We start from the raw sequence: 9,423 nt of genomic DNA on the forward strand, positions 1-9,423 counted from the left end.
TTTCCAGCCACCCGTCTCTGCAGCGGGACCTGGCCCAGGGACAAGGAACAGCCACGGGATGGGCGGGCAAAGGCAAGGGGCGCGTGGACACAGCAGTAAGAGACAAGTCTGTACGGTTTAATGGCGATGGAAGAGCACAGCCTGCCACCGGGCAGTCGGACAGGGCCGGCAGCTCGGCACCGCGCGGCAGTCCCGTCCCACGCGGCCGGGCAGGCCCCGCTCAGCGCTACAGCAGGTTCACAGCCACAGACCCAGCGATGGAGATGCCGCAAGGACGAGTCGGGCGTCAGTATTAAAAAAAAACAGCAATTAAAAATAACTTTGGTTGCGAAGACCACGACCGTGGGTGCCCACTTGCTAAGGGACCCCCCCACACCTTAACATGAATGGGGCGAGCGCGGCAGCGCCGGCGGGCAGCAAGGGGTCCCCGGGGCCGCGGGAGCCGCGTCCCCGAGCTGGCGGAAGGCGGGGCTGCGGGGCTGGGGGGGGTCAGTCCTCCCAGGCCTTCTTTATGCACAGGCCCCACTCCCAGGAGAGGTGCTCCGTCTTGTCATCGTCGGTGACCAGGGAGCGGACGCGGTAGGAGCCGCGCACCAGCCGGCCCCGGGGCACCTCCTCAGCTGGCGTCACCACCTCATACTCCTCGGCCCGCGGCGCGTAGCTGCCCACCATGAAGACATCGCGGTCCACTGGGTGAGAAGGCAAGAGGGGGACGAGTGAGCAGGGCCGGGGCGGCGAAGCCCCCATCCCTGGCCCCGGCCCCCACTCACCCGGCCGGCCGCGGCGGTACGTGAGGTGCAGGCACTTCAGCCCACAGACGATCTCCCTGTTCACCTGCAAGGCAGAGGGCAGGGGTGCTGTGGCATGGAACGGCGTGGTGCCCCCCCCCCCCTCATTCTGGGGTCCCCTGGGCTTTGGGGTGCCCCCCTCTCCCCCACCCCCGAAGCCCTGTCATGCACTACACCAGGATCTGGCCTCTTGGTCAGGACTGGGCACTGAGCAGGAGCAAAGGTGGCAGGGACCCCGGCTGGCAGTGATGCTGGGGAGGAAGGATTGCCGGGGTGGGCAGGGACCCCTGGAGGGGCACAGAGCCAGAGGCAGGCAAGGGGCAGAGGCTCCATGGCAGCAGGGACCCGTGGGTGGCAGAATGCACCCTGCGGGCCAGCAGCAGGGCCGTGCCCAGCTCAGCCGGCGGGCACAGGGCAGCCCGCATCCGCCTTACCTTGAAGGACACCTTCACCCTGTAGTCCACCCCCTCCTTCAGCACAAAGGGACGGCTCTGCAGCACCTCCAGGTCTCCTGCGGTGGGAGGCAGCACCATCAGCCCGGAACCCCTTCCTCCTCCTCCCTCCCACCACAGGAGATCCCCCGCCGGCGCTCACCTGTAAGGTCCATGGTGATGGGCCCCGGCGCCTGCTCGCACATCAGGGTGAGCTTCGTCACCTGCACGTTGGGCACGCTGGCATCTAGGGACAAAAGGCAGGGTGCAGGCCTCACCCAGCCCGCCCAGGGCTGGCACCTCCAGTCCCAGAGCAGCTGTGCTTTGTGCTCCCAGGGACTTTCCTGCCCACGCACCCCTGCAGCATCCCAAAGGGCTGCGGTGCCCACAGTTAGGAGCCGGTGAACAGCAGGCAGCCCAGGCAGGGCTCAGGGACATCTCAGGCCTGCCCAAACCTCGGCATCAAACCCACCAATGTGCACCCCGCTGGTCTGCACGCACCTCCCCAGCTCCCGTGCACCCCCCTTGGCCGGCACATCAGGGTGCTGGGACGGTGCTGCGCCCCAGGCCAGGCAGACACCAGCAACAGCACGAGGCCGGGTGGGTGCCGTGGGGAGTGGGGGGCACTGCCTGGCTGGGGGGCCCAGTGCCGACAGCCACGAGCTGTCAGCCCCCGCAGCCGCTCGCTCCATCTCTGTCATCCCGATGAATTCCCTGGTCCCTTGTACCCGTTCCTATGGAAACTGCGGCGGTGATCCTGTAACCAAGGCAACCGGGGTCCCCGGGCAGCCGTTCCCGTTGCAGCAGGGGAATGCCGGTGTCTCCGTGCAGCGGGGTGGGCACAGACAGACGGCACCCACAGGGATGCCCCAGCTCCCTGCACCCGCTGAGGCTGCATCGCCCGGCACAAGGTGCTGGGGGTGCTCGGGGCACCCAGCCCCAGCCCGCGGCCCCCGGCCTTACCCACGGCCGCAGGGATGGTGCCCAGTAGTGCCTGCTTGTACTTCCGCAGGCTCTCATCCCCCGGGTCCAGCTGCTGGATCTCCTGCAGGCTCTTCTTCTCCGGCGTCTTGTACGCCAGGGCCACGTCGGCATCGTCCTCCTCCTCCAGCGACAGCGTCACCCCCTCCTTGTCAGCCATGATGTCTGCGGGGGACAGGCAGTGGCAGTCCCGCCCTGGGGACACCCCAGGGGACCCCCCCCCCCAAGCCCTGGGGACACACAGGGGCTGCTGGGCTGGGGGGGGGGACTGAGCTCAGGTACACCCCAAATGAATGTGGGCAATCATCTCCCCACCTTCTGCAGCCACATTGTCTCCCTTGCCTCAGGACTGTGGGGACACTGCCAGGCTCCGTGTCCCCGGGGCTCGGTGGCACAGCTGAGACCAGAGGCGTTGCCGCCAGCTGCGTTTCCGCACGGTCATGAAGCAAGACGAGCTCGTGCCTACATGGTGCACGGCTCGGGGCACGTTTGCAACCTGCCGTGGCCTGCAGGCACCCCGTGTGCCTGGGCACCCAGGGAGGTCCTCGGCACCGCACCACAGCCCCTGCTCCAACCCTGCTGGGCAGCCGCCAGCCCCGTCTCCTGCCCCAAACCACCAGCAGCTGCAGGTACAGGGTTCAAAGGAAAAAATAAAAATAATAATAATTAAAAAAAAAAAAACCCACAGGTCTGAGTCAACAAGCGGATCTGGTGGGTGCCAGCCAGCTGGGGGGGGGGGGGGTGGCACACACACAAAGGCGGGTGATGTTCCTGCAGCCAGGGGTTTCGGGGCCCCTGCCCTGCCCTGCCCTGCCTGCCGCATCACCCCCCCTGCCCTTCCCTGGGAGCCCCAGCCTGGGGGGACAAGGGGCCGCCGCGCTCAGCCCCCGGCCCCCGGGGCGGGCCGAGCGGGTCCCTGGGGCAGCAGCGGGGGCCGGGCACAGCGCGGGGGCCCCGGCCGCATCCCCAGGCCCGGCCGCGCAGAGAGGCACCCGCCCGGGGGCTCGCCCAGCGCCGGCTGCCGCAGGCCGGGCTGCAAGCGGGGGGGGGGGAGCGGCCGAGGAGACCCCCGGTGCCGTCCCCCGCTCCCGGTACCGGGCCGATGCTCACCTGTTGGCTACCGGGGGCGATGCTCAGCCCGGGCCCGGGGCGCTGCCCACCCCCGCGACCCCCGGGCGCTGCCCACCCCCGGGCCCCCCGCTGCGGGGGCCGCGCTGCCCGGCCCCGCCGCCGCTCACCTCGGTAGCACAGCGCCAGCCACAGCAGCTCCAGGAGCTGCCCGCCGGCCTCGCACACATCCAGGCCGAGCATGGCCGGGGCCGGGCCGGGCCCAGCGCTCCCGGGGGCGCCGCGAAGGGCCGGGGGGGGGAGCGCCCGGGGAGGGGGGGGGGGTGCCCGCTGCTCTGCTCCCGGGGCGCGGCTCCGCCGCCGTCCGCTGCTCTCCCCGGGGCCCGGGGACGGGGCCGCGCTCGTCCCGGTGCAGCCCGGCGGTGCCCGGCGCTGCGCTCCCCCCGCTGCGCTCGGCGGTGCCCGGCGCGGCCCGGCGGGGCGGCGGCGGCGGCTCCCGCAGACGCGGCGGCTCCGCTGCCCGCCCCCGCCCGCCCCCGCCCCTCGGCGCCGGGCGGCTCCAGCCCCGCCGCTCATGGGCGGCGAGACTGCAGTGAGCTCATCCGCCGTGCGCGCCGGCACCGCGCCTGCCCGCCCCCGGGGCGCCCTGCCCGCGCCCTGCCCGCATCCCCCGCGCCCTGCCCGCGCCCTGCCCGCGGCCCCGTCCCCTGCCCGCACCCGGGAGCGCGCAGCGCGCAGCCCGCCCGCCGCCTGCAGCCCCCCCCGCAGCCCTCCCGCAGCCGCCCCGCCCGGTGCCGGTACGGCCCCGCCGCTGCCCGCCAGCAGCCGGGGGACGCGGCCGGCTCCTCGGCAGGCTCCCGGCCCCGGCGGCCGCCCCCCGCCCCGCGCGGCCTCGGGGGGCGCTCCCCGAACACCCGCGGCACCGCCCCGGGGGCGGCGGGGAAACGGGGTCGGGGTCGGGGCTGGGGTCGCCGCCGCGCCCCGGGATGCCCCGGTCGGGCACCGGGCGCGGACCGCGGCGGCCGCCAGGGGGAGCGCGGCGGGGGCGGGCGGGGGCGGTGCCGGGGCCGGGACCGGGGCGGTGCCGGGGCCGGGACAGGGACCGGGAGCGGGGAAGCCGCGGTCCCGAGCGGAGCGGAGCGCGCCCGCGATGACCGTCGGTGGCCCCCGCGGCGGGCATCCCCGCCTGCAGATGCCGTGCCTCAGCAAGGTGAGCCGGCACCGCCCGGCACCGGCTCCCCGCGCACCGGCACCGCGGGGAACGGGCGTCGGGCTCCGCGGGGAGCGGGCACCGGCACCGGCACCGGCCCCGCGGGACAGCGGGAGCTGCCCCGGCCACGCTGCCGGCAGCGCCGGAGGCACCGGGCAGCGCCCCACGCGGGGACACCCGCGGGTGGGCACCGGAGCTCCGTGCCATGCCCCCGGCCCCGGGGCTGCCGCAGCCCCGGCGGGGCTCGCTCCCCCAAAACGGGGCTCCCCAGTGACCTGGTGACACCCGGCGGCAGCGTTCCCCGCACCTCGGCCGGCTGCAGGGTGTCCCACGCGTGGAGGGGCACCCGGCTGTGTCCCGGCTGGCTGCCCTGCGCTGGGGTGTCGGGCTGTCCCCAGAGCCCCTGCCACCAGCCGCAGGGCTGAGCGTGGCCGATGCTTGCCGGGCAGATGGAGCGGATGATCGTCAGCATGCAGGACCCGGACATGGGCATCAAGATGAGGAACCAGCGCTTGCTCATCACCGTCATCCCCCATGCCATGACAGGTGAGGTCGGGGCCCCGCCGCTGGGGCTACCTGCGAGGCCGCGCATGGTGGGGAGTTGAGCGATGCTGCCCGCCCGGCCCTGCCTCTGCCCCTGGGGTGCCCGGCTCTGCGCTGGGCTGCGCCCAGCACCCAGCCCTCTGGCACCCCAGCCCCAAGCCACTCGCCTCCCCATGTTCGTGTGCGCTCAGAAATGCAGCTGGGATCAATTATACATTGGCAGAGCAGGACGGGCGCTCACTCGGGGCGGGCAGCTTAGCACGTCCTTGGCAGGGCACCCGTCACCCGGCTCGCCCCCTTGGCACCCGCCGTGGGGGGGGGGCCCTGTCACACCCTGCTAACGGTCCCCAGGGAACGACATCGTGGAGTGGCTCATCCAGAAGTACGGCATCTCGGAGGAGGGTGAGCGTCAGTGCCGCAGGGCAGCCGGGGCTGCTGAGCCGCTCAGCAGCCCCCACTCCCGCTCCCCCCAGAGTCGCTGCACCTCGGCAACCTCATCGTGAAGCACGGCTACATCTACCCCCTCAAAGACCCCCGCAGCCTCACGCTACGGGCGGACGAGTCGCCCTACCGCTTCCAGGTACGTGCCCTGTCCGTGGGCAGCGCGGGCGCCACAGCAGCCTCAGTGCCGCAACTCAGCCTGGCCCCTCTCCACCGCCCCAGACCCCGTATTTCTGGACCAGCACCAAGTGGCCGGCCACGGAGCTGGACTATGGTAGGTGCCAACCTGCTGCAGCCACTGGCACCACGGGCTGCGGCCCCTTCCCAGCCCCGCTGAGGTGGCTGCACTCCCTTTGCAGCCATTTACCTGGCAAAGAAGAACATCCGCAAGCAGGGCGACCTGATTGAGCACGAGAAGGTGAGGGGTGCCCTCCTGCCCGGCCCGCGGCAGGGCTCACGCATGTGATGAGCTGGGGGGGGGGCTCAGCTCACCCAGGAGGGGCCAGTGCTCGCCGCTGCACCCAGCGCAGTGGTCCCCATGCCACGGGCCCCAGGGCCAGGCGAGGGCAGGGCACGGGTGTCATGCCGTGGCCACCTGGCTGCTGCTCCCCAGGACAACTACAACCTCCTGCACAAGAGGATCAACCACACGTGGGACTTCGTGGTCATGCAGGCGCGGGAGCAGCTCCGGTGAGTGCAGGGCGCTCACGGCACTGGGACGGGGACAGGGATGGGGATGGGCAAGAGCTGGTGCCGCTGCTGCCCTGGGGAAGCGGCAGGGACGGGGCACAGGCACTGCCTTTGCCACGGACAGGGCGGCCAAGCAGCGGCGGAAGGGCGACCGCATCGTCATCGACTGCCAGGAGCAGGCGTACTGGCTCGTCAACCGGCCCCCGGTGAGGCCCAGGGCACCGGCACCATGCACAGTCCTGGGTGCAGGGGCTTGGGGGTGGTGGTGGGGGAGGGGGTGTCCCTCCAACCCTGGCACGTTGCTCTCGTTGCAGCCAGGAGCCCCCAGCGTGCTGGAGCAGGGCCCCGAGCGCAGGAACTGCCACACCAGCCGCGTGCAGCTGGTAAGCGCGGGCTGGAGCTGCCCCGGGGCTGTCCTGGCTGTCCCAGCCCAGGCTGTGCACAGTGTGGGTTTTTTTTTGGGGGGGGGGGGGGGTGAACCCCAGCTCTGCTAACATCTGTGTGTCCAGCTGTCCCCACTGCCCTTGCTAAGCTGGGGGGGGGGGGGTGTGGTGTCTGTGTTTGCCCGTGCACCCTCTGCCATCTGTGCCCGTGCTGCTAATCCCCCCAGGGCTGCCTTGCTGCCTGCGCCCCTGGCACCCCCAGGGCCCTGCAGCCGCCAGTCCCGACCCCACGCTGGCTGGGGCCGGCCAGGCCCTTCCCTTGTGTGGTGGCCCCACTAACGCTGCCCCAGCACCCCCCGTCCGCCCGGCTGGTCCTTACTAACCTCCAGGTTTTCTCTTCTCTTCTCCATGTGCCGTGTCGTCTGCCCACGTAAGTGTCACTAACCCACGCGTCCCGCCGGGGCGGGGGGCAGGATGCCTGGGTCATCCCAGGGCTGTGCTGGGCAATTTGGGGAAGGGGGGGGCATCAATGGGGGGGCTGGAGGCTGCGTGGGGCTGGGGATGCACATACGAGTGCTTTCCCTGGGTGGTGCCGGGCAGGGCTGGTGGGCACGAGGTCCTGCCCTCCCCCAGGCCCTCACCCGGCTCCGTGCGTCTCTTGCAGGCCAAGAACATGGACTACTACAAGCGGGAGGTGAGCGGGGTGAGGGGGTGGGAGAGGGGGCGCCCCTGCAGGGCGCAGGGCCTTGATGTGCCCTGTGTGCCCGCGGCCGGCCCCAGATCGAGTACTGCAGGAAGGCCATGGCCAGGACCCGGGTGAAGTCGTCCATCTGCCTTGAGGGGTGAGCGGCACCGGCCGTGGCGGTGGGCAGAGCTGAGGACATCGCAGAGCCCGAGCACGTGTCCCGGCCCCGAGCTGGCCCTGCAGCATCCCCCGAGGCGGCCGGGACCACAGCAGGCAGGTAGTGGGGCTGGGGACGGCGGCCCTGGCCACCTCCAGCCCCCGCTCCCGGCAGGTACATCAAGTTCAACGAGCAGTACGTGCCCCACGACCCCATCATGTCCGGCTGCCTGCCCAGCAACCCCTGGATCACAGACGACACCACGTACTGGGCCATGAACGCCCCCACGTAAGCACCCATGGGTCCCCTCCCCACCCTCCTCACCCTGACACCAACCCCGGGACGGGGCGCAGGGAGGGGACGTGGTGGGCCGGGCAGACCCGGGGCGACCACACGGTGCCGGGGGCTGCATGTGCAGCCCCCCCACCCCACACCCCCTGCCCTGGTGTCGCCGGCAGGGTGACGACCCCCACGAAGCTGCGGGTGGAGCGCTGGGGCTTCGACTTCAGTGAGCTCCTCACCGACCCGCTGGGCCGTGCACAGCTCCTCGAGTTCCTCAAGAAGGAGTTCAGTGGTGAGTGGTCCCACCCTGGACCCCCCCCAGGACCTGCCGCCCCACCTCACACCAGCTTTCTCCAGCCCGGGGGGGGTTTAGTCCTGCTGTGGGACCAGCTGTGATGGCCTGGGCAGGGTTTGCTTGTGGGTGGTGTCCGGTGCCGCGTCCCCCTCCCCAGCGCTGTGTCCCCCTCCTCAGCTGAGAACCTGAGCTTCTGGGAGGCATGCGAGGAGCTGCGCTACGGGGAGCAGTCCCGCATCGCCGAGATCGTGGACTCCATCTACCAGTGAGTACTAGAGGGGCAGCAGGGGACAGGTTTGGGGACCAGGCCATGGCAATGCCACGTCCTAGCACGGGGGCCGGCCCTGGGGTGGGTGTTCGTCACTGGGTGCAACCCCCAGGCAGTTCCTGGCTCCTGGAGCCACGCGCTGGGTGAACATCGACAGCAAGACCATGGAGCGGACGCTGGAGGGCATCAAGACGCCCCACCGCTACGTGATGGACGATGCCCAGATGCACATCTACATGCTGATGAAGAAGGTGGGCAAGGGCTGGGCAGGGCTGGGACAGTGCTGGGGGGCCGGGCCCGACGGCTCTGCTCCCCGCAGGACTCCTACCCGCGCTTCCTCAAGTCGGAGCTCTACAGGAACCTCCTGGCCGAGGCCGTCATCCCCCCGGAGACCAAGAAGCGGTGAGGTGGGGACCAGGCCCGTAGGGCGCTGGGGTGGCCCCATAGCGCTCACCCTGTCTCTGCCCCCAGGGTCTTCCCCTTCATGCGCAAGCAGCGGCACTCCAGCCCCAGCCCGGCCCTGCTCCTGCCCGCCGGCGACGCCGAGGCCAAGGGCGAGGACAAGAGCAGAGGCCCCACGGCTGTGCCCGAGGAGGAGAGCTAGGGACCCCAGCCCTGCGGCCGTGCCCACGCATGGTCCCAGCCCACGGCGGGAGTGGAGGGGACCCCAGCCTCTGCCCCATCACAGGACCCTGCCTGCAGTAGCACTGAAGGAGAGAAGCCATACGCCCCACGGCCAGCCTGGCCCCACTGTGCCCCCTGCTCACCACCCCCAGCCCCATCCTCCTCCCAAAGGAGCCCCCTCCCCCCCAGGGCTCAACACAACACGTGCAGAAAATAAATGACCCTGTGGGGAAAGCGCTGCGGTCAGCGTCACGTTCGGGGAGGGGTGACCAGGGAGGCTGCAGTGGGGTGGGGGGGGGTCCACGAGGGGGTGGCTGCCCCTCGCCCAGTTAGATCTGCCCCCAGTGGGCTGGCAGCAAGGGGGCAGGGGTGGGGAGCAGCCCCCAGGCACACACATATGCCCCCATCCCACCCCAGTGGATCCCGCATGCAGCCCCCCCCCTCCAGGCATGGCTGAGCTGGCACATGGGGCACTGGGCCCCCCCTGCAGCCCCGTGTGTACCCATGGGCAGCGCAGGGAGGACCAAACGAACGGCCTTGGAGCCGAGCCAGGGGCGCAGCAAGATGCCGCCGGGCA

The 9,423-nt window shown here is 71.4% G+C and overlaps 2 protein-coding genes across 3 annotated transcripts; one reads left to right on the forward strand and one right to left on the reverse strand.

The window, feature by feature from the left end:
- Positions 1–96: 96 nt before the first annotated feature.
- ARHGDIG (Rho GDP dissociation inhibitor gamma) lies at positions 97–3,824 on the reverse strand. The gene is made up of 6 exons (XM_066977523.1): positions 3,439–3,824; positions 2,183–2,365; positions 1,383–1,466; positions 1,223–1,299; positions 771–834; positions 97–689 (listed from the first exon to the last, which is right to left on the reverse strand). Exons 1-6 carry the CDS (start codon positions 3,509–3,511, stop codon positions 490–492), a joined length of 681 nt encoding a protein of 226 aa, XP_066833624.1. The 5' UTR covers positions 3,512–3,824; the 3' UTR covers positions 97–489.
- A 189-nt stretch (positions 3,825–4,013) lies between these two features.
- RGS11 (regulator of G protein signaling 11) lies at positions 4,014–9,086 on the forward strand. 2 transcript variants are annotated; one of them, XM_048063294.2, is made up of 17 exons: positions 4,014–4,478; positions 4,928–5,024; positions 5,373–5,423; positions 5,495–5,601; positions 5,685–5,736; positions 5,822–5,880; positions 6,076–6,152; positions 6,277–6,358; positions 6,467–6,535; positions 7,206–7,229; positions 7,316–7,377; positions 7,552–7,665; positions 7,836–7,951; positions 8,132–8,219; positions 8,335–8,473; positions 8,542–8,624; positions 8,694–9,086. In XM_048063294.2, the coding sequence occupies exons 1-17, from the start codon at positions 4,419–4,421 to the stop codon at positions 8,824–8,826; spliced, it is 1,413 nt and encodes a 470-aa protein (XP_047919251.2). In that variant the 5' UTR covers positions 4,014–4,418; the 3' UTR covers positions 8,827–9,086. The 2 variants fall into 2 exon arrangements, with proteins under 2 accessions (XP_047919251.2, XP_047919245.2); XM_048063288.2 differs by having other exon boundaries at positions 4,019–4,478; positions 7,200–7,229.
- Positions 9,087–9,423: the final 337 nt, after the last annotated feature.

This window comes from Anser cygnoides, chromosome 15 (genome assembly GCF_040182565.1).
Source record: "Anser cygnoides isolate HZ-2024a breed goose chromosome 15, Taihu_goose_T2T_genome, whole genome shotgun sequence".
In the NCBI taxonomy this organism is placed as follows: Eukaryota; Metazoa; Chordata; class Aves; order Anseriformes; family Anatidae; genus Anser; species Anser cygnoides.